Source organism: Phascolarctos cinereus, unplaced genomic scaffold (genome assembly GCF_003287225.1).
Source record: "Phascolarctos cinereus isolate Bilbo 61053 unplaced genomic scaffold, phaCin_HiC Scaffold_4;HRSCAF=312, whole genome shotgun sequence".
NCBI lineage: Eukaryota > Metazoa > Chordata > Mammalia > Diprotodontia > Phascolarctidae > Phascolarctos > Phascolarctos cinereus.
This window is the reverse complement of record NW_027555847.1, coordinates 478540842-478564851: the sequence shown is the minus strand read 5'-3', so window position 1 is coordinate 478564851 and position 24010 is coordinate 478540842. Positions and strand designations below refer to the sequence as shown.

General features: G+C 37.6%; 1 protein-coding gene across 2 annotated transcripts in view; it reads left to right on the top strand.

Annotated features, from left to right (window-relative positions):
• The window catches only part of RP1 (RP1 axonemal microtubule associated), a 655430-nt gene that overhangs the window by 194208 nt on the left and 437212 nt on the right, over positions 1-24010 (top strand). For both annotated transcript variants that reach the window (XM_021005939.2, XM_078153415.1), the window contains exons 20-21: positions 10879-11081; positions 14400-14486. In XM_021005939.2, the coding sequence (XP_020861598.1) occupies positions 10879-11081; positions 14400-14486 (290 nt within the window). The remainder of the gene's footprint in view (positions 1-10878; positions 11082-14399; positions 14487-24010) is intronic.

Below are 24010 nucleotides of genomic sequence, written 5' to 3'. Positions count from 1 at the left end.
AATGTGTAAGAACAAGAGCCACTCCCCAACAGATAAATGGTCAAAAGATGTTCACTAGTTCTCAGGGGAAGAAAGCCATTCTATTAACAACCACATAAAAAGTCCATATCACTGAAAAAAAGGACCTGGAAATTGCAAGAACTGTGAGGTTCTGCTTCATATTCATTAAATTAGCAGATGATAAATATAGAAAATGACAATTGTTAGAGGGGATGTTGGAGGATAGGCACACTAATGCCAAAATTTGGTACAGTTATTCTGGAAAGGAATATGGAACTATGCTGAAAAAAAGTCACTTAACTGTGCATAGCTTTTGTCCCAGAAATACCATTATTAGACATATACCCCAAAGAGGTCATTGAAGGAGAAGAAAAAAACATACATACAAAAATATTCATAGAAACACCCTTTGTTGTAGAGAAGAAATGGAAACCATAGGATTACCCATGTATTGTAGAATGACTGAACAAATAATGGTGTATGAATGTAATAGAATATTATTGCATCATAAGAAATGAAAAAAGACATGGATTCATAGAAACCTAGGAAGACTTGAATGAACTGTTGCAGAGTGAAGTGAGCAGAACCAGTAGAGCAATTTATATACTGACTACAATACTGAAAAGGAAAACAACTTTCAAAGCCTTTAGAGCTCGGATCAATGCTCTTCCTTCTCACCTCAGCCTCTTAATTTCTTGAGCTTCCTTCAAGACTCAGCTCAAATCTCATCTTCTGCAGATGAACTTTCCTAGTTCTTTCAATAAGTAGTAGCGTCCTTTTTGATATTGTTGATTAATTTATTTTATTTGACTTTAATATTATGTGCTCTTTATATATCATGTACATAGATAATTATTTTCATGTTGTCTATCCCATTAGAATGTGAACTCTTACAGGTTAGGGACTGATTTTGTCTATCTTTTTATTCCCAGTTCTTAGCATAGTGCTGATACATAGTAAGTACTTAATAATTTTTTAAATTGACTGACAATGTAACTACCAACCTTGATTCTAGAGGATTGTCAAAGAAGTATGCTTCCCATTTTTTGATAGGGAGATGATAGACTAGAGGTATAGAACGAGATATATATGTTCAGACATGGCCAATATATGGATTTGTTTTGAGTGGCAATGCTAACGTGTTACAAAGTAGGGCTTTTATTTCTGGAGGGGAAAAGAGTACTCATGATAATGATGGAAAGAGAAAGAAAGGAAGGAAGGAAGGAAGGAAGAAAGAAAGAAAGAAAGAAAGAAAGAAAGAAAGAAAGAAAGAAAGAAAGAAAGAAAGAAAGAAAGAAAGAAAGAAAAGAATGTTCATAAAGCACTTTAAAAATGCTGAGAAGAAAACAAAGAGATTCAGAGGGAAATACAGACAACTGGGACAGCTTTTGGAACTAATATACTGAATTTAATATGTACTTAAAACAAATAAACAAACTGACACAACCAAAACCCCAAAACAAAGTTACACATAATCAGATTTATATTTTTATATACAATACTATTTTTTCTTTATGTGGAAATGTTTATATTTGCTTGTGTCTGTCTAATTCAGAATGACAAAAATTTAAAATGAAACGACAACAGATCATAGAATGTTAACCCTGGGAAGACATTTTAGAGATCAATTAGTTCAACTTCATAATTTTTCAGGTGATTAAACTGAGTTCCAGAGCAGAGAACTTATTTGTCCAAGGACACACAGGTCTAATCACAAAGTCAAGATTTAAACCCAAATCTTCTGACACCAAATTGAGAGTTTATTACCTTACATCACATCATCTTCCCTTTAGCTGAAAATGCTCTCTCCAACATCTGATTTTATGTGGTTTTGTACTCCTGCTATGGATTTATATTCTAGTTTGTTTTACCTAGGTATTAACTGTATAAATATTCTATCTCCCTCTAGGTCATAAGATCTCTTATGGGAGGGACTATGGCTTATCTGTTTTTGTATTGTCCTCAACATTTAGCACATTTTATTACACATAATGGGTGTTTAATAATTTCCTGAGTTCTTAATTACAATTTGGCAGTAGAAAAAATTTTAGCAAATCATGAATTTAGAATTGAAAGGAATATCAGAAGTCATTTAGTCAAGTTTTCTTACACAGTATAGAATATTCTCCTATAGAAGTTCTGAAATGTGGTCACCCAGTCTCTGTCTGAATACCTCTAGTGATAGAAAACTCACTACTTTCAAAAGCAACCCGCTCAGTATTTGGATAGTTCTAGTTACTGTAAAATCCCTCCTTTAGTTGCCCTGAAAACAAGTTCCTTCAAATTTTTACCCCTTTCTCTTAGTTTTTACTTCTAGGACAACATAGAACAAATATTTGAAAACAGTATATTACGTCTCCTCATTTTCTTCCTTTCTCCAGGCTAAATAGCTTCAGTTCTTTGTGTGACATGTTTTCAAACAGTTCATTTGTCTAGACTCTCTTGCTAGAAGCAATCTAGTTTGCCCATTATTAAAATAGTATGTCCAGATGTGAACTTGACACTGCAGATGTGATCTGACCAGCTCAGAGTTCAATGGGGTCACTACTTCCTATTGCAGAAATTCTACTTCTATTAATGCAGGCTGATTGCATTTGCTTTTATACCAACCATATCAAGTTATTGCATTTTAAGTCTATGATCAAATCAAACTATCAAATCTTTTTTTTTTAACATGAATTCTGGTCAAACCAAGCCGAGTCTTCAACACTGAGTATATGTCCAATAGATATTTTGCTTCTCTAGTAAGAGAAAACAAGTCTGTTCTCTCTTATACATGACAGTCTGTCTAATATTTCAAGACAGCTGTAATATTTCCCCTTAGTTTTCTCTTGTCCAGGCTGTTCTTTCTGTGATGTAGATCATAAAAGGATCTTATCACAGGGGTTTGTTTTCATCCATGTTAAATTTCTTCTTGCTATTCTCAGCCCAGCATTCCAGCCTGTCATGATGGTTTTGAAAATATTCCCATTCACTTCTTAGCTTCCCCTCCCAACTTTGTGTATTGCAAATTTTCTCAGAAGATCTTTTGTATTTTTCAGCATTTGACACAGTGCCTGGTATATAGCAGGCCTTTATAAGTGTTTCTGGATTCATCAATTGATTGACTAATGCAAATTGTTCAAGGTGGTGAATGGATTTGACTGCCTATTCATATTAAGTTTGGCAAAATTGGGATCTCAGCATTGTGAAATGCACAGGGAGAGTATGCCTTTACTATCTCTATGCCCTTCACCCCAGTATCTTTGTTTATATTTGAATTGGAGTCTCAAAAAGTAATTTTATTTGCAAAATACAGTATAGATTGATGCAAAACCCCAGGCTTCCAACTGCTGTTTCAGGTTTCAGTATGAATCAGCTCTCTTGAGCATGGCCTTGTCACTTTGATGACATCTCCTTATTGCTTAGGCTCCCCAGTGGTGATCTGTGCTTTAGGATGACCCCAACCTTGACCTAACCTATGAATTGGTGGAATTAGTTAGTTCATTATGTATTTCTCTGACTCACTATCAGAGACAATTGGGACAGCTCTTGGAACTAACATGTTGAATTTAGTACATGTGAAAAAAAAGCACAAAAACAAAATGCCAAATAAATTACACATAATCAGATTTATGATATACAATCCCTGTCCCAGAGCTACTATAGGATGGCACAAAGGGATAATGAATCATTACCCCCACATGATTGGTGGTGAGCTGAAACATTCTGTCACCCCCACTGAGGACATTTCTGAGCCATTGGGATAGATGTTATTTAGAATGGATTTTAATCAGTGAGACCTCTGAAGGAGAGCTCTGTCGATTAACCCAGAATTGCCATCAAGTGCCCTCTCTATATAAAATATTTTTAGCCTTCAGTCAACAAAAGCCTCCACTTTTATGGTCCCCATAATGAGAAATTTATAGCTTGAGACTAATGGACATCCGTTTGTTTCCAAAAGACCATATCATTTGATTATACTCATTTTTAATTGAGAATGACATAAATTATAATACATTGTTCTACTTTACAGATCATACCATGTTATATTATCAATGACCGTAACTCAAGCAGAAAGTGCCCTTGTGCTCTGACTCCACACTATACAGTCAAACAAATATTTGATTGCAATATAACCCTTTGGGTTTATGTGAAGTGGACCCTAAAAATTGGCTGTCTAGCTCATATTACTTCCTAAACCTATCAAGTTCAAGGAGACTTGTGATTGGTTGGTATCCTATCAGTGTCTTTGGACTGAGAGTAAATTAATGACCTTAGGAAATATGTGACTTTTTTTGGCCACTAAGTTGCTTTAGGATTAGTGAATTATTGCTGCAATGACTATATAATAATTTTACATACATATATATGAATATATACATATATATGAATATGTACATATATATCTATCTATCTATCTATATGTATGTATGTATGTATGTATGTATGTGTGTATGTAGTTGTGCCTAAAGATAGCCATCTTTAGGGTAGGGGAAAAGGAAGAACAAAAAAGAAAAAAAAATTACACGATAACTTTATTATATTTTTAAAAGGAATAGCAAGTTGTACATAATAGATTTGTTGTTTCATGTGCAATCATCTTTTTAAAAATTATGCTATGTTATAGAAATGCTTGTTTTATTCCATAAATTAAAAATAAAATAATTTAATAAAAAATTACATTGTTTATATTGCCCTCTTGCCTGTAAGAGTGAATGTTGCTCCTTTGGAATAGTTGATTGCTGGATGGTTTTAGTAATCGCAAAACTGGTCTTGGAGACAGGAAGACAGAGATTCATATCCCATCTCTGCTGAATATTGGCTGTATGACCCAGGGAAAGGCCCTTAACTTCTCTAAGCAGCTCCAGACATTGCAAAGTAGATGGCAGCCTGTATTGAAATTGGAAGTTTCTTCATTTGAGTGTTCTTCATACCAGGGAAATCACAGATTCAGTCCCTATTCCTTCAGGCAACTATCCGTCCTCAAAGGTGTGGGTGTACTAGTAGGCAGATAGGATTACTATGTGACCTTTTTTAGAGATCCTATATAGTACCTTTGACTTATAAAAGAGAGACACAAATGGTCAAATGGGTGAACACTTCACTCAAGAGCTAGTAATTCTAGATTCTAATCCTAGCCCTGATCATGAATTTGTGTTACTGAACTTTAAAATCATTAAGTTAAGTCAATATACATTTGTTAGGCACCTATGATGTGCCAGTTACTGGGAATTCAAAGAAAGGCACAAACAGTTCTTGCCCTAATTGAGCTCCCATTCGAATGGGGGAGACAACACGTAAACAGCTACGTAGATATGTGATATATACAGTGTAGTGGAAGGTAATCTCAGAGGAAGGGCACTAGAGAGAGAGAGAGTTGGGGGAAGTGAGAGAAGGCCTTTTGTGAAAGGCTGGATTTAAGCTTAGACTTAAAGGAAGCCGGGAGTTGGCATTTTGGAAGGAGAACATTCCAGGAATGGGGGGACAGCCTCGGTTCATTTAGCTCAGCAAATAGATGGAGAACCTCCTGTGGGTGGAACACCCTCGTTTTGACTAAGGGTTAGGTATGATATTGTTTTGACTGTCTTTGAACTTTTGATTAAGGAGGGGGATCTGACAACATACACAAATAACTAGAATATGAAATGATGCATAAAAGATACATAGGAGTGGAACAAACAAAAGTATTAGCTCAACTTCAAGGTAGGAGAAGTTATTACAAATTGTTCTCACCTGCCCATTCTGCTGAGGAAGTCTTCACATGCTAGGGGGTAGACATCCCCCAGCTCACCAAAGGGTTTGAGACCTCTTGGTTACCCCTGACCCGGTTTAGCCCATCTGCCAAAATGGTTTACTGAAGGTGTTGCTGCTGTGTGTGCTATAGCTTCTTGCAGGCATGGGTGAGAGTTGGGTGAACCAAGTGGACATCCAAGGTGGAAAGCAGCCCTGAAAAGGCCTCAGCAGCCCTCACACCAGTCTTCCCGAAGCACACCCTACACCCATAAAGAGATAATTACAGAAATTTTTGTTGTTGAATTGTTTCAGTCATGTCCAACTCTCTGTGACCCCATCTGGGATTTTCTTAGCAAAGATACTAGAGTAGTTTGCCATTTCCTCCTCCAGCTCATTTTACGGATAAGAAATCGAGGCATACAAAGTTAAGTGACTTGTCCAGGGTCACACAGCCAATAAGTGTCTGTGGCTGGATTTGAACTCAGGTGCTCTTGCCTTCAGGTTCCACATTCTATCCACTATACCACCTAGCTGCCTGACACAAAACATGAACTCCAGTAGACCTGAAAGATGAGCAGTTCTTGTTGTGAGAGAATTCAACAGGTATAGCATCCAAATAGCAGCTCTGAGTGAAACAAGGCTGGCAAATGAAGGCTAGTTTACTGAAGTTGGAGCTGGATACATGTTTTTCTGGAATGGCTACAGTGAAGGGGAGCACTGTGGAGCTGGCACAGATTTTGCAATCAAAACTAATCTAGTCAACGAGCTTGTATGCCTACCAAAAGGAGTCATGATAATGTGACTGCCAGTTGGAGGAAAGTGCCACACCACCATCATCACTGTGTATCCTCCCACCATGACAAACCCTGATGAGGTCAAAGAAAAATTTTATGAAGACCTGGAGACTTTTATCATCAATGTGCCAAAAGAGGGTAAGCTTATAATTCTGGGCGACTTTAATGCAAGATTAGGCATAGACTACCAGACATGACAGGGAGTACTTGAAAGGAATGGAATTGGAAATAGCAACAATAATGGTCATTTACAGTTGAAGACTTGTGCATCTCATAACTTTCTCATCATCAACACTGTCTTTTGTTACCTAAATGTAATAAAACTTCATGGATGCATCCTCACATCAAATGTTGTTATTTAATAGACCATGTTATTGTAAGGAGAAGAGACAGACAATATGTGAGAGTGATGAAGGCAATGTGTGTCACAGAATGCCGGACTGATCACAGACCTGTCTTCTCCAAGGTAAATATTCACATTCAATAAAAGCAGTGGCCCCAAGGCAAGATGATTACCAGAAGACAATGTCAATGATTAGAGTGCTTTTCCAAGCACAAACAGTTCCTTGATAAGGTGGAGGGAAAGCTGAGGCAACACACGGTTAGCAACAGTGGAACAGAAATAGAGTGGGCAGCTTTCAGAGATTTTGTGTATAGGACCACATTTACACATCTGGGCCAGAAGACTTGCAAATATCAAGACTGATTTGATGAAAATGATGGGAAAATTCAGAAGCTGCTAAATGAAAAATGAGAAGTCCATAGGTTTTATAAGAAGGATAGTTCATCAGTCTCTAAGAAGACAGCATCTAACTCTATTAAAAGTAAAGTGCAAGTGAAGTTTAGAGAGATGCAGGATTCTTGGTTCAGCAAGAAGGCAGATGTAATTCAGTTTTACTCTGATAGTAATAATCAAAGCACTTTTATGATGCCCTGAAGGCTATTTATGGGCCAAAGACCTATGGTGTATCTCAGCTCCTCAGTGCTGATGAAGCCACATTGATTAGTGATAGGGACATGGTCCTGGAGAGATGGGCTGAACACTTCCACATTGTTTTCAACAGACCATCATCAATCAATACTAAAACCAGTGACCTCAGGTTGAAGTCAGTCCCTCTCTACCTGAACCATTCCAACTGAAGAAAAGGTTTTGAATGCCACTAGGCTCCTCTTGTGTGGCAAAGCCCCTAGTGCCGATTTTATTCCAGCTGATATTTACAAGGCAAGGGATCCACTGCTCCAACAAAAGCTGATAAAAATTTTTTGGGTTATATTCCAAGAGGAGATCATCCCCTATCAGTTCAAGGATGCCTCCATTATCCATCTCTATAAAGGTAAAGGAAATAGGTTATCGTATGACAATCACAGGGGGATCTTTCTATTAGTCACTGCAGTAAAGATTTTGGCCAGAGTCTTCCTTTATAGGCTAAACCTCCACTGGGAAGATGGTCACGTACCTGAGAGCCAGCGTGGATTTAGAAACAGCTGAGCAATAGTTGATATAGTATTTCTTGCCTGACAACTCCAAGAGAAATGCCAGGAACAGAACAGACATCTGAACCCAATGTTCATTGATCTGACCAAGGCTTTTGTCAGTCATGAGGGCTTGTGGAGAATTATGGCAAAGTTTGGTTGCCTGGAGAAGTTCATCAGTATGGTATACCAGTTTCATGGTGTAATGCTTGCATAGGTTCTGGATAATAGACAATGCTCTCATGCTTTCCCATTCACCAATGGAGTGAAGCAGGGCTGTATGCTTGCTCCAGTGCTTTTTAATCTGATGATTTCAGTGATGTTGACAGACACCTTCAATGAGGGTGAAGGTCAGCTACCTGGTGGTGGATTATTTAAGTGATGGTAAATTATTTAACTTGAAAAGGCTACAAGCCTAGACTAAAGCGGAGGGAGAGTTGGTGCATGATGTTTTTTTGTTTGCAGATGATTGTGCACTCAATACAGCTTCTGAGACTGAAATACAATGCAGTATGGATTGATTCTCTGCCGCTTATGTTACTTTTGGCCTAATAATTGACACCAACCCCCCCCCCAAAAAAAAAAACCCCACAGGTTCTCCACTAGGCAGCACCACACCATCCATACATGCATTGGTTACAGCAAATGGAGAAATATTGAACGCTGGTGGCTAACCACTTACTTTGGCAGTATACTTTCCAGGGATGTACATATAGATGATGAGGTTAATGCATGCATCACCAGAGCTAGCTCAGTTTTTGGGAGGTTCCAAAGGAAAGTATGGGAGAGAATAGGTATTAGGTTGCCTACCAAACTGAAGATCTCCAGGAAACTGAATCACTTCCATTTATATTGTTTAAGGAAGATTCTGAAGATCACTTGGCAAGAAAAGGTACCATACACTGAGGTCCTTTCTCTAGCTAAACTGCTAAGCATTCAAACTCTACTGTAGAGAGTGCAACTCTGACGGGCTGGCTACATTGTTCAAATGCTGAAAGTATGCTTGCCTAAAAGACTATTTTACAGAGAACTCACAAAAGGCAAGCACTCACATGGAGGCCAAAAGAAGTGTCCTTGTAAGAACACTTTCAAAGTTTCTTTGAAGAACCTTGGAATTGATTGTGAAACATGGGAGACACTGGGACAGGACTGCCCAACAAAGCATTCCCACATCAAAGAAGCTGCTGTGCTTTATAAGTAAAATAACTCAAAAGAAATGTGAGATGCACAAATTTAGAGACAACTCTATTCTAAATGTTCATATGGACTATTTGTGTCCAACCTGTGGTAGAGTCTCTCAAGCTTGTATTTGTCTGAGCAGCCACAGTTAGACACAGTGTACCTTGACTCCAGTATAGTGATGTCATTTGAACCCTCTTCAAGAGCGAAGGACAATAACCAACCAAATAACCATTGGTGAAGGGATCTGAGAGGCCACATGGTTCAGTTCCCTCATTTTGTCTGAAGCTCCAGGGTGAATCTTGATCCACATCCTGCTACCTCTAAAATTACTATTGTCCTGATTGGTCAATTGCCTTGAATGTACACATGATAGCATCTGCTTTAAGAGTGCATTAATCCAAAAGTCCTGGATTACATTTTGTGAAAATACCTTGAAAACAATTGGCTAAAGATGGCAAATAGAGCACTGGTCTTGGAGTCAGTACTCCAACTTAGTGCCTACCTGTGTGATTGTGTTGCCTCCCTGAGGATCAGCTTCTAAATGACAAAATTCAAATGCTAAGACTTTGGGGGGTTATTTTGAGGAAAGCACTTTGTTTTATAATTCTTTAACATACTTATCTTGTAGCATCTGTGGTTTCCTGCCACCCGTACTTACCCACTGTACTGTAAGTTACTTAAGAGCACAAACATATATATATATATATATATATTATATATATATATATAAAAAATATGTATATATACACACATATATACATACACACATATATGTATATATATGTGTATATATATGTGTGTATATGTGTGTGTGTGTATATATATATGTATATATATATGTATATATATATATATAAACTTTGTATCTCCTCAGCAGTATAGGCTAAGCACATAGTAGGTACTAAATAAAATACAAATGTGAACTAGTAAGAGGCAGACAACTGAGAATGTTAGCTGACAGATGTCCACTTTGTTCATCTTGTACATAGACTGATGTGTCTCAAGAAACTAGGAAATTTGTTATTCTATTTGAGAGCTAGAACCAAGAAAAATATTTGTTCTTTAGTGTCAAATCGATTCAGCTTTATTTTTCATCTTCCCCTCTAGTAGAAAGAATTGTTGCTGATAGATCATGAGATTTTTAGCTCTAACAAGGGCCTTTGAAATCACCTACTCCAAACACCTCATTTTACGGATAAGGAAAACAAGAGTCAGTCAGGTGCCCCAAGGTCACCAGCTAGTTAGTGGCAGGGTTGGGACCCACATTTCCCAATTCCAATGCCTGTGCTCTTTTGAAATGGTATTTTTACATTCTATCTTGCTATTTTCCATTTCTAGTCTAAATGTGTCCTCTTTTTTTATTATTGTATCTGATATACATTTTAGTGCAGCTTAAGGAAGGATCAATGAAAAAAGACTGGCAGAACATAATCTGTCCAACATTGCTATAATGTTCTGTATAGGGAGCAGAAGTTGACTGGACATGCCAGCTGTTTATTGCTCATTATCACACCTAAAGTCATTTAGCTTTACCAAATCAAAATCTTAGGAGAGGAAAGAATTCACAGTCAATCTCCAAGGGCCTTCCTGGAGTTGTAACAACACCGTTTCGACAATTTTGATGTTCTTGGGCTCCCATGTGACAAAGGAAGCAACTAGCTTGATGGTACATCTGCTCTGCTACTAATGTTCTCTTTTGTCATTGTTCCCACAGCAAAAATCTGCAACACCTCCACCAGTGACAGAGTTCTTCTCTCAGATGATGAATGGCGGGTGTTGGTGCTGACAGGAAATACAGGGACTCGAGCCAATGTAACCCTCTGGGTGTATGGAGACAGAGGAGATACTGGACCGCTACCTCTTGGCAAGGACAATAGGGAGCAGCTATTCCTTCCAAGAAAGGAGGATGAATTTCAGGTAGACAGTAAAGGCTGGCACTGGCATTAATCTGTGTGCCATCTTAAAATATACTTCTGTCATGCGGTAGGGGAATTTTTAATTTTTTGTTTGTTATTTGCATAGCATAAACCTTTCATGTTCTAGGATTCCCCTATAAATTACCATATGTCTGTTGCAAGCAGTTGAGATAACATTACACCTTCCTTGACCCCCAGCAGGTGCACACTTGTGTATATACATATACACACGCACACCCCTTGGCCAATTTAGGGAAAATGTCGGAGAAAATCTCCTTCCTTAAAGAAAGTAGTTTTAGGATTGACATTGGCCCCATAAACCATCATTTTGAGCAAAACCCAGCTGGACAGTGGCTAGAGCAGGGCTTCTTAAACTTTTTTTGCATGTTGTAGGTCTCTTTGGCAGTTTGGTGGAGCCCATGAACCCCTTCTCAAAATAATAATTTTTGAATGAATAAAATTAAATACCTGGGATCGCAAGGAAATCAATTATGGAAATAGGTATTAAAATATATTTTCAAAAAAGTTCATAGATTCCAGGTTAAGAATCACTGGTCTAGAGAATCTTCTGGTGACAAAAAACTCATCTTGCATTTTGTACTATCACATGAAATATGATTGCCAACCGGAAGCTGTGTAGCTGAGTCTTTCTCCATAGGATTACAACCGGGGGGATCAATAAAATCTCTGCCGTGTCTTGGCTCGGTGGTGAGCATCACCAACTTGGTTCACCATTCGACTGTTGCTGGTACCTCTCCCAGTCCTTGGTTGTTTAGCTGATCAGTCAGTCAGTTAATAAACATTTATTAAGTGCCTACCAGGTGTGAAGCTAAGTACTGGGGATACAAAGAAAGGCAAAAGACAGTCCCTGATCTCAAGCAGGGTGACTATACTTAATGTCAGCCCTTGTTTGCTCTCTGAAGTACTTTGGTATGCTGATAAAAAATAAATTTTCCCTTAAAATTGTTCTTTCCAGGGGCAGCTAGGTGGTGCAGTGGATAGAGCACCAACCCTGCATTCAGGAGGACCTGAGTTCAAATTCGGCCTCAGACACATAACACTAGCTGTGTGACCCTGGGCAAATCTCTTGACCCCATTGCCTAGCCCCCCCCCAAAAAAAATTGTTCTTTCCATTCAATTTAGCATACATTTAGGTAGTATCTGACATACTGTAATAGAGAGCATTTGAAAGAGTTCTCATCTTGGAGTCCCAAGACCTTTGTTCCAATGTTAGCTTTGATATTTTCTACCTGTATGACCTTGACCAAATCATTTACCTTCTCTGGCCTTTGGTTTCCTTATTTGTAGAATAAGAAAATTCAATCAGATGATCTCCAAGTTCCCTTCCAGCTCAAAACAGATAATACTATGTTCCTATGCTCCTTCCAGCTTTAGAATGATAATCCCATGATCCTGCAACCTGAGCTCAGTGCCTGCTGTGTGGGCAGAGCACTGTGATAGGTGCTGGATCAGATAAAAAGCTTAGATGAGACCTAGTCCCTGCTCCCATGGAGCTTATAGTCTGTCAGGGAGAAATGACAGTCACTGAAACAACAGTAATACAAACAAACCCCCACCCCCACTATGATAGGTACGTGGGGTTGTGCATGTGGAGGAATAAAGATTTCTCTGGTATCTAAAGGGGCTTCTTAGGGAATTCTAAAGCTGGATAGAGAATAATTTAGATCCACAAGAATCTGTAAGAGGCAGATGAATTTTTGGGTCACAGTATCTGGCAGTCACTTTAGAGCTTCATACTACATTTTTTATTATTCAGTCATTTCAGTCATGTCCCCATTCACTCTTTATGACCCCATTTGTGGTTTTCTTGGAGTGGTTTGCTATTTCCTTCTCCAACTCATTTTACAGCTGAAGAACTGAGGTAAATAGAGTTAAGTGACTTGCCCAGGGTTACATACCTTGTAAGTGTCTGAGGTCAAATTTAAAACTCCAAAGAGATGAGTCATCCTGCTTCCAGGCCCAGCAGTCTATTCACTGCGCCACCTAGCTGCCCCTATGCTACATTTTAGGTCAATATTTTTTAGCCTAAATTTTAGAGAAGAGATTCTCTGAATCTCAGCAATAGCTGTCTGCAGATAGAAAGAAACAATTTGTCCCAGCACGGTCAGTTTCTTGAGGGAAGGTGTGGTCTATTTGCCTTTCTTTAAATGCTTGGTGCTTAGCAGAGCTTCTTGTGTGTAGTGATAGTGCAATAAATGCTTTCTGGCTGATTGACTAGAAGCCAAGGTACCTAGAAAATAAACAGGACACTTGAGTTTTAACATGAATTTTTCTGCTGACTATCGACATAACTTGGGCATGCCCTTTTAATTTTGGAATCTGTCCCTTTACTTTATTAGAAAGTAGAGAACAATTCTAGTGTATTTTTAAAAATTCTACTGTATTTTAAAGAAGTAATCTGAAGATAGTGATACTTTATGAGTATTTGCTCCATGAGGCAGAAGGATAGGCTCACTGAAACCTTAAGGATCAGAAAAATCTTTGAAGGTTTAGGTGGATGGGAGAGTGAATAATAGTTGCATTACTTCCACTGAGCAAGAGCAGAAATCAAAGTGCATGTATTTTATGGCTATGTTGTTGCTCTTTGAGTTTTGTGCACATATCCCCTGGCCCGCAATTCTGGGAAATTCAAAAGGAAGAAGGCTTTAGGGAGTTGAGCCAAGGTTTACTTCAAATCAGCAAAGATTTATTGATTATGTCCATGGCACTGTGCTGGGTGGAGGACATACAAAGACAAAAAAGAAGCAGTCCCTGCCACCGGGGAGCTTCCATTGCAGTAGACCCCACCCTCCCAACCCCCTTTCATTCCTCTGTATCCCACTAGATGAATTACAGCAAAGATCTATTTTAGTTACTGCCCTCCTTGTAGGAAATAATTTGCTGAGCTTTTCTTTCATAGAAGCTCCTCTCTACTCTACCCTCCCTCTCATTCTCTCAAGAGCCTATATTTTTATTCCCAGATCTCAGTCTACCAAAAAGGGAAGATTCCTAGAAAGAGGTATGGTATGCAAAGAACTCAGAACAATTCTCCTGAATCCTGTTCTTTCATCTGACTACATCTGTCATATTTTAGTTGAATCACTTAATATTTCTGCCTTACGTTCCCTATCTGTGAGGCTCCAGTGATAGCCTCTTATGGAGGGGTTAATCCTCAGATGCTGATACTGACTTAGAGAGCTCTTTAGCTGCTGAGAACTGCAAAATGCTTTTAACAGGAAAAAAACATGCAGCAACTTCCTCATGGGTAAGATCTAAAATGTGAGGATGATATTTTTTTTCAATTTTTAATTTCATTCAGGTTCAAATAAAGAGCATTGGCAAAATGTACAAGATCAGAATAGGACATGATGGAACTAGTCAACAGCCTGAATGGAGTTTACAAATGGTAACAAATTCTTTTTTTTTTTTCTGGTTGGTCTTTGACTAAAAGGAATAAACCTACTGTACTTAAAACAACATGGAACATATTAATTCTCTAATTGTTGCAAAGAATTTTAGATATTAATACATAAAAATTTATTGCAGAATAAAGGCTTTAAAGAAATAAATGTGGCAATTATAGCCTCTGAATCAATATAGGGGATACAATGAAAACATCTACATAGCTGGCAGCTTCAATTATTGCCCAGTTAGCAACTGAAGTAGTTTTAGAGCAAGAAGATTAGGGATTTTTAGAGAGAAAGAACTGTAAAAATTTTTAGAAAGTGTATGTAGCCTTATTTGGTGGAAGAAATACGCCCTGCTCACCTTCCGTGTTATTACTCTTTCAGAGATTTATATTCTGGGCAAGTTGTTTTTCTCCCCCTGATATGTAGACATACACCTCAACTCAAGTACAGTCTACCATTTTGACAAATTATACCTGACTTGTATTGCTGACTACTGCCACAGAAATTCAACCATGAATGAAAATGTAAACATATATAGCTTTGGGAATCATATACTGGATAATTCTCATTTCTTAATAGCATGTGTTCCTCTGAAGGAATAATAATAAGGTAAGAATAAGAAATCAGCATTCTTTATTATACATTTGACATACATTTCAGTCTCAATTATTTAGCATTTGATCACCCAGTTTGCATATTATTCAGACCTTTTGCTTTCTCTCTAAAGCTCAATTCAACTTTACTGCTTGTTAGTAAACCCCCTGGAGAATAGGCAGAGGCAAAAAAGAAATCCAAATGAACAATTTTGCTTCTTGTTTCTAGAGGAAATATCCCTTAGAAAACAAACAAATAACCTAAACAAACTGAAATCTTGGTTTGCAATGTGTTGTTCATTAATAGAATGCAACATATTATCAATTAAGCAATGTACAAGTGAAGTGGTATACAGGACTGCATGAGAGCTGTAGGAAGAGAAAAGACAGTATCTAAGTATTATCTAGAGAACCATAGGAGACTTGCTATAATGTTGGGTGGATAACCCCTGTCATCAGTCTTTCAATAAACACTTATTAAGCACTTACTATTTACCAGGCCTTATGCTAAGCGTTTATGGTACAAAGCAAAAACAGGTTCTCTGTCCTTAAGGAGTTTACATTATAATTCTTTAGAGGTGGGGGAGCTGGGAAATGAGAAAAGCATTTGAGTAGGAGTGTACATGAGGAGAGGGCGCTGATAGATTATAATATTCATCAGTGGACAGAGCATCCATATTGGTGAGACAGTGAGTCACGGAAGTAACAGCAATTCAGTTAGGATTCATTATTTTATTAATGATCATGCATAATCTAAGGAACTGTGTTCCTTGGATTTGCTAGACTTAGGAAGTCAGTGTGCATTAAGTTCAACTGATAAAAAGAGAATCAAAAAATAAAAAAATTCTAAAGGAATTAACTCGGCTTTGAAGCTAGAAGTGTTAAGATGCTTCAAGATGTGTGAAAAACTTGGACAAATTGTTAGTCTTTAGGAATTGTTACTTTTATGGTAGAAAGAATGTGTAAGATTGATGATTGTGCTGCCATACTTTCCTAAGCTATATTGTTCCATATTTGAATTTTATCCCTTATTTTCAGGATAGCCAAGTGTAGCATTCTTGTTAACACTTCAAAGTGTTGTTAAAATTGTAATATTGCTCTATCAAAAAGATATAATTTTCCTTTTAAAATGTTTTCTTCATTCTTGTGATCTGCACCTTCAATCAACCTTTTTCCATATGTATGCATATGTGTGTGTATATATACAGGTATATACATATGCACATATATACACACTATATATATATGTATATATATATAATATATATATATACACACATGTATTATATATAACATAAATAGGTGATGGAAGCCAATAGGAAAGTGCATTTGTTTTTACAAATATCTAGTTTACAGCAGTAGTTTTTGGAACACATGTATTTCATTAAGCATTACTCACCTTTAAGTCTAGGAGAAGGTTTAGCAGCGGAAGATGTTTCAATCAAACAATAAATATTTGTTGAACATCTATTAGGTTTCCTGCCCTGTGCTAAGTATTCTGGGAGATTTTAAAGAAACCAATCTGTGACTATTTTGAAGTGTTATTTTTTTAATCCAAATGTGTTTTCAAATTTTCAGAGAAAGGAAGATAATTGATGTTCCTTTAAATAGCAAGTGGTAAAACTGCTGGAAATTGCAGACAATAAGCAAATGTGAGACAATACAGTATTGGAATCAGCTTGACTTGGATTCAAATCCCACCCATAGAAATGATTAGGTGTACTACTTTTGCCAAGATATTTAGTATATATAAGTTGTAGTCACTTCATTTCTAAAATTACACAAATATCACAGTACCTGGAACAATGCCTGGAACAATAAATGTACTTAAATGCTTATTTCATTTCATTCCACATGATTGTTGCAAAGATCAAAGGAGATGTTATATGTAGTTTGCAAACCTATGTCATCATATTAATGCAGACTTTTAATGTAATTTTTATAGAAATAAGAACTTAACAAATAAATATAGTTCTAGGGTAAGAGAAAACATCCAGAAGAATTTGGAAAAGTTACATAGCAAACACAATTATAGTTTTTATGGTCATAGTCTTCCTGTCTTCTCTACCATTCATGAGCAGCAGGGCAGGACAGTGTAGTGGAAAGTTCACTTGCCTTAGAATCAGACGACTTGGCTTCAAGATCTGGCTCTTCCACTCATTAGTTACGTGTACTTGGGTGAATCACTTTAATTCTGTTGAGTATCAGCTTTCTTATTTGTAACAATGACAACATTGGATTGATGACCATCTCTATGGTTTCTAACAGCTGTTAACATTCTATAATTCTGTTTCTTTCTCTCTCTCTCTCTCTCTCTCTCTTTCTCTCTCTCTCTCTCTCTCTCTCTCTCACACACACACACACACACACACACACACACACACACACATATAACTGAGGGCCATGTTCACTGACTACATGTTAGCCTCAGATGGGAAGGTTCTAAGACCCTTAAAACATTGTCTCTCTTCTCTCACTGGAACACTAACAGGCAGGAAGAAGTCAGCAAAAGAGAAGTCAAACTGAGAGAAACAACTAGGTTAATTAGTGCCTTGTGAATACACTAACCATTCTGGCTACAAAGCCTCATCCAATAAAGAGTTTTGTCTTCATCATGTGTAAGCAGACCAGAGCCAGTTTCAAAATTTCTGTACACGTTCCCAAGTTTCTCCAAGGATTTGCATTGCAAATTGTTATGGCTCCCCTGGAAACAGGCTCCCCTGCCTTTTTTATGTGGGGAAGTATACCAGTGGCACTCTGTTACATTGGCAGGACTAGGCTCAGTGGCCAGTTTTCTGTTAAGCACATATATGTGTGTATCTATAACTATATGTATATATGTATATATACACACACATCCACACATACATATTTGCTGATTTCATATCTGTGCTTATATATTTTATATATATTTATTGTTTACATAATGTGGAGATTATCATTGCCCAGTCTGCAAGGAAAACTACTGAGGCAGAACTCTGAGCCAATGGCATTTTATTAAAAGCTGCACAGTCTTCTCTAATGAAGTGGACCCCAGACCTTCCTCGTGGTCTGAGATGCCCCTTTCTTTCAGGGCCTTATTTTTATAAGGCTTGCTACCAGATTTGATACTTGAACACTCTAGAGGGGCTACACAGAATGCAGAATCCCATTGGTTGATAGAACTTGCTTTGAGGGCCAAAAATGACACATTAGCCAAAAAAATAGTGTATTAACGGGGGGGGGCTCAGGTTGGGCGAAGCATGGGGCGTTTCTGCTGACTAAGTGGTTATAAGATGGTCATAAGATGGCCACCTGCTAATGTTAGACAAGAGGAATTGTTCTGGAGTTACAAAGATAAGTTGGAGGACTTACCATGTGATTGGGTCACCTCTGTCATGCTGGGCTTAGTCACCATAACAAGGAAAAACAGGGGTGGAGGGCCTCTAGTTAGCTCCCCATGATTAAGCAAGTGACCTTACAATCTGCAGTTCACAGCTCGGGGGTTTAATATACAGAACTTCTAATCACTGCCCCTACATAGTCATATCAAACTGATTAATTTGAATAAGGGTCCTAATGAAGCACACCTTTCACTCATTAGAATATAAACTCGTTGTGAGTAGATAACTGTTTTACTCTTTATGCTTGTATTTGCAAAGTCTAGCACAGTACCTAGCACACAGTAGGCATTTAATATATAAGTGTTGATTTATTGATTGTAGTACCCCAGCTTCTATATTAAGATTTCTAGAATGTGTTCTAGAATCAAAACCACTGCTCACTTACCCCCAAGTTGATCTGAATTTTTCCAACAAACCAAAATTGAACATTTTGTTGTTCAGTCATTTTTTCAGTTGTGTCTTATTCTCTGCAACCCAATTTGGGGTTTTCTGTGCAAAGATACTGGATTGGTTTGCCATTTCCTTCTCCAGGCCATTTTACAGATGAGGAAACTGAGGCAAATGGGATTAAGTGATTTGCCCAGGGTCACTGAGCTTGTAAGTGTTTTGAGTCCAGATTTGAACTCAGAAAAATGTCTTACTGATTCTAGGCTCAGCACTCTATCCATTATACCACCTCACTGCCCCTAGAATGTGTTCTAGAATCAGAACCATTGCTCTCTACCCCCATGGTGATCTGAATTTTCCCAACAAGCCGAAATTAAACATATGACATCATATTAAGGCAAAGAACATTTAATTAAAATAGAGCACAAGGTAATTAACAATGTATTGCACTAAGCAGTAGTTACTCTATCATCTGTTTCCACAAATCACCTCCTTTTATGCCTCTCGTTCCCAGAAGCTATAAAGCCTCTTTCTTCTGTCCCCTAGTCTGGTTCATTGACATAGCAGGCAGGATGTCAGGGTACCATCTACAATAGCAGCATTGGAGGTAATCAATTCATTGATATGAAAGCCAGACTGTCAATAAAACCTCTCTCAATAAAGTCCCATGGGCTCTCATCTTCATCATCAAGATAACATCATGTTAACCCATGGCCAAAGCGCACTGCTTTCATGAACTGAAGGCTCAGGATGCTAGGGTTAGGTACCCTTTCTCTACCTTTCTCCTCCCCATCTCTCCCTGGCTATTGCACATTTCTCTCTGGCATTTTTTTTTTAAATGACCCAACTTGTGCTCACTTGTCTTCTTGTGAATTTCTCCCTATTACTTCTAAACTTCCTGTACTGGGAGCATTCATCACCCACCAGCTGATGACATCTTGCCCTGTTAAAGCCTGCACACGGCAAGTTATTTTTAAAATTTTAAATCACTCATAAGGCAACATGGGGGCAAATGATGAGCGTGAGTAGGTTGCAATACATATCAAATAAGGAAGTGTAAAGAGTACAGAATGCCATTAAAAAAAAAGTATGATAAAACAGACCATGCTGGCCACTTAGTGAGAGCAAGGGATAGTCAATGGACAGTCTTTCTTTTCTGTCAGTGTCATTGTGATGTGAACAGAGTACACAGAAGCCCCAAACATGTTATGCGGAACCCCTGGGCCAAATTTAAGGGAAGACATGACCAGATCACATAAGGTAGTCAGACATGAATGGATTGTGATCTGCTTTTCTGGGGGAAACATCCATATAAACAAGATCACAAATCCATGTCAGTATTTTAGTTTAAAAAAAAAAGCAAATTTGTCTGTATGAAGGGCTGTTATCCTCTTTCTCAGTTATCTGTATCTCTAGAAAATCTACCTTGTTGGTTTTGGTTTAGTTGAGTTCAAATCCAGCCTCATCACTTAATCTTCCTTAGCCTCAGCTGCCTTATCTATTGTTGTTTAGTTATTTTTTAGTCATGTCCAACTCTTTGTGACCCTTTTTGGGCTTTTCTTGGCAAAGAAAATGGTTCAGCTGCAACAACAGCCTGAAAGTAGAATGCATATCTGCCCGAGTGGTTTACTATTTTCTTCTCTAGCTCATTTTATAGATGAGGAACTGAGGCAAATAGGGTTAAGTGACTTGCCCAAGGTCACACAGATAGTAAGTATCTGAGGCTGTATTTGATCTCAGGAAGAGTCTTCCTGACTCCAAGCACAGCACTCTATCCACTGCGCCATCTAGCTGCCCCACCTTATCTGTAAAATGGGGCTAATAATATCACCTATCTCCCAGAATTGTTTTGAGAATAAAGAGATATTTATAAAATGCTTTTCAAATCTTAAAGCATTATATAAATGCTAGCTATTAGTATTAGTATTGTTACTAGCCCAGATAATTCTACCTGAAGGTACTAATATTACTTAGAAGCAGCTTTCCAAATTTCTGGTGTTATGTCTAGAAGTAAATAATCAGCTTCTATAACACTGTCCATATAAGGCCTTAAAGTGAGAGCTGGCATATCAGTGATAAAAAAAAAAAGGAAAGAAATAAGGTATATTCCTTCTCTTCAAGAAATCTGCCATGTATTAGAGACAAAGTAGTGAAGAGGAAAGAACATTCTGTTTAAATTCTAGCCATGGACTTGACTGGTTATGTGGCCCCCACCAAGTCACAATTTCTGAGCTCTGTTTTGTCTCCTATAAAATGGGATAATGTTGTGCTACATCTGTAAGAATCCTTGCATTGTGTACCTCACAGAGTTATTAGAAGAACGCTTTATAAATATGTATGACTGATATGAATATAGATTATTTTTGTTCTTATATATATGTGATATTATTACCTAACAAATAGATCTGGACAAAAGGATACTTAAAATGTGAGTGGGGTAGGGTGTAGATATAACAACAGAAAGACAAGTTTTGACTTTCCAGACTTCCTCCTTGAAATGAATTAGGCCATACGTACACAGGAAAATACAACCACATGGGCAGATATGCATTCTACTTTCAGGCTGTTGTTGCAGCTGATGCATTTCAGAAGAAATTTTTCTATTACCTTCTTTCTGAAAATAAGGATAGTTTACCTATCTTCTGTACCTATATTAATGCTCTTTTTTTCTCTTGTCATTGTTATTCTTTGCTTTTGTAGAACTATATCAAATAATAGTGAGGAAAAGAGGCATCTTTGTTTTACTCCTGTTTTTATCAGGAAATCTTCTTGTGTATAGTTATTGATTATAATGTATCCTTGTCATTTTAGATAGATGTTTTAAAGTATATGTATATATATATATATATATATATATATCTATATGTCTATATATATCCCTCTATGCCTATACTTTGCAAGCCTATTAGCATAAATCAATATTGTACTCTGTCAAAGGCTTTTTTTTTTTGCCTCTGTTAAAATTGTTGTGTAGTTTTGGATGACTCCCTTCAGAAGGAGAAGAAAGGAAAGAGAGACAGAGAGCAGGAAAATGAGATTTTAAAAGGGGTATTGGTTAGATTTATCCCCTCATCCTAATATAAAAGCACAGATAGTCTAGCAATTTAAATCTCCAGATAGTATCTCAACAGATGAAGAGACCAAGGTTCAGAGGGGTTGTTATTTGCCTATAGTAAGTATTAAACATGAGAGCTGAGCCAAATTCCTCCTGAGCTCAAGTTCAGCAGTAATCCATTTATTCCACAAATATTCCACAAAGCAATATATATTCAGTGCCTTGTGTTACAGACACTGAGGAATATGGGAACATAAGGAAAGACCACGTGATATAGTGGATAGGGTATTGGATTTGACAGGTTGACCTGGGTTTATATAGTTCTTCAGAAACTTAATAGTTATTTAAAACTAATAAAGTCATTTAACCTCTCTGGGCATCGGTTTCCTCATCTGTTTAATGGTCTATAAAGTCCTTTTCTGCCCCTAGATCTGTGATCCTGTGATCCTTGTTCTGAAGGAGCTTACAGTCTCATAAGGAATATACACAATAATATTAATTAGAATATGCTAAGTTCATAAGAGGAATACAAAGTACAATGAAGTCAGATGAGGAAAAATGCCTACATCTAGTGGGGCGAAATCAATAATTGCTTTGTGGAGAAGGAGGTGGCATTTAATCTGAGTCTGTAAGAATATATAGGATGTTATAAAGAGTAAGACAGGCCATTCTAGGCATTGGGGACAACATAGGCAAAGGTGAGGAGGTGGGAAAGCATAAAGTCTATTTGAAGGGTAACAGGTTTGGCTGAAGAAAGGTATATGAAGAAGTTGGATGAGCCATGGTAGAAGGTAGTTTGGGGTCAGATTGTGGGGGGGAAAGGGAGAAGTCCTTGAATGTCATGCTAAGGAGTTTAATCCTTCTTCAGAAGTCAATGGGAAACCTATGACCATAACCCAGAAACTGCACAGGTTTCCCAGGAGGAAAGAATAGGTTTTTATGTTAATGTTTTCTTGAATAATAGCTAATATTCGCTATTGTAAATCAGCAGGGGGAGCTCTGCAAATAAACTTTAAATGCTTTTGAGGATATTCCTAAAAATACATTCAGTTCTTTTAGGAATTAAAACAATGATGAGATTTTATGTGATTAAAAAAATCCTGCTTTTCTTTTAAGTTTCTGGCTTTTCAGTAGATTAAGGTTCATTGTAATGGAAAACGTCTTTTCAAAGAAATTTTTTTCTATCTTTTTCTATCTTCTCCCTTTGTCTTTTCCAGCAAAAATTGCAGTTTTAAAGTGGGAAATCACAGGTTAGGGTTTTTTTTTTAATCAGTCCTGTTAGATCTGTTTTACCATAAACTCTTGCAAATAAACTCTAACTAAAGTCAGCACTTTGTCTTTTCTTAGTGCCATTGTTTACATGGAGAGTACTAAAAGAAAGACCTATCTGAATAAACAAAAGAAAGGCATGTTTTTAAAGAATAAATTACCATATTTTATATTTTCCCTTCATTCCTGGCTTATATAAACCCTAAATGTTGTCAATTATTAGTGTTTATTTTTAGACTCTCTTTGTCTCTGTCTTTCTCTGTCTTTTTCTCTCTGACTGTCTGGCGATATCTGTCTGTCTCTCCCTCTCTTGCCTATTTTTCCTTTCTAAGTAGCTGCCTCACTGGGGACCCAACTGGCCAGTTCCAGCTGGGCAATCCTGCTTTCCTTTGTTCCTTCTTTCTCTCCTTCCCTCCTTCCTTCCTTCCTTCCTTCCTTCCCTCCCTGCTTTCCTCCTTGTCTTTTTCCCTCTTTCTCTCCCTCCTTCCCTTCTTCCCTCCCACCTCTCCCTCCTATCCTTATGTCCACATAGGGAATCATACCCTTACCTGTGTGTTATTTGTCCAAAGGAATACTAATTTTAATTACTGAAACCTCGCAAGATATCTTGGGGTTTGTGGACTAGATTTTTTTCTCCTCTACTTATTTACTCTATCATTAAAAAAAAATAACTAGGACAGTCAATTCTTTTGCCCCATGTAGTTTCATTTATGATTTTTTGAAATACAGCACTGGAAAACCAGGTTTGATAAAGCCCATTGGTATTCAAATGGAGTTACCTGACCATGCCCTAAACCCAAGTCACTCTGGCTCTCAGTGATTGGCCAACAAAT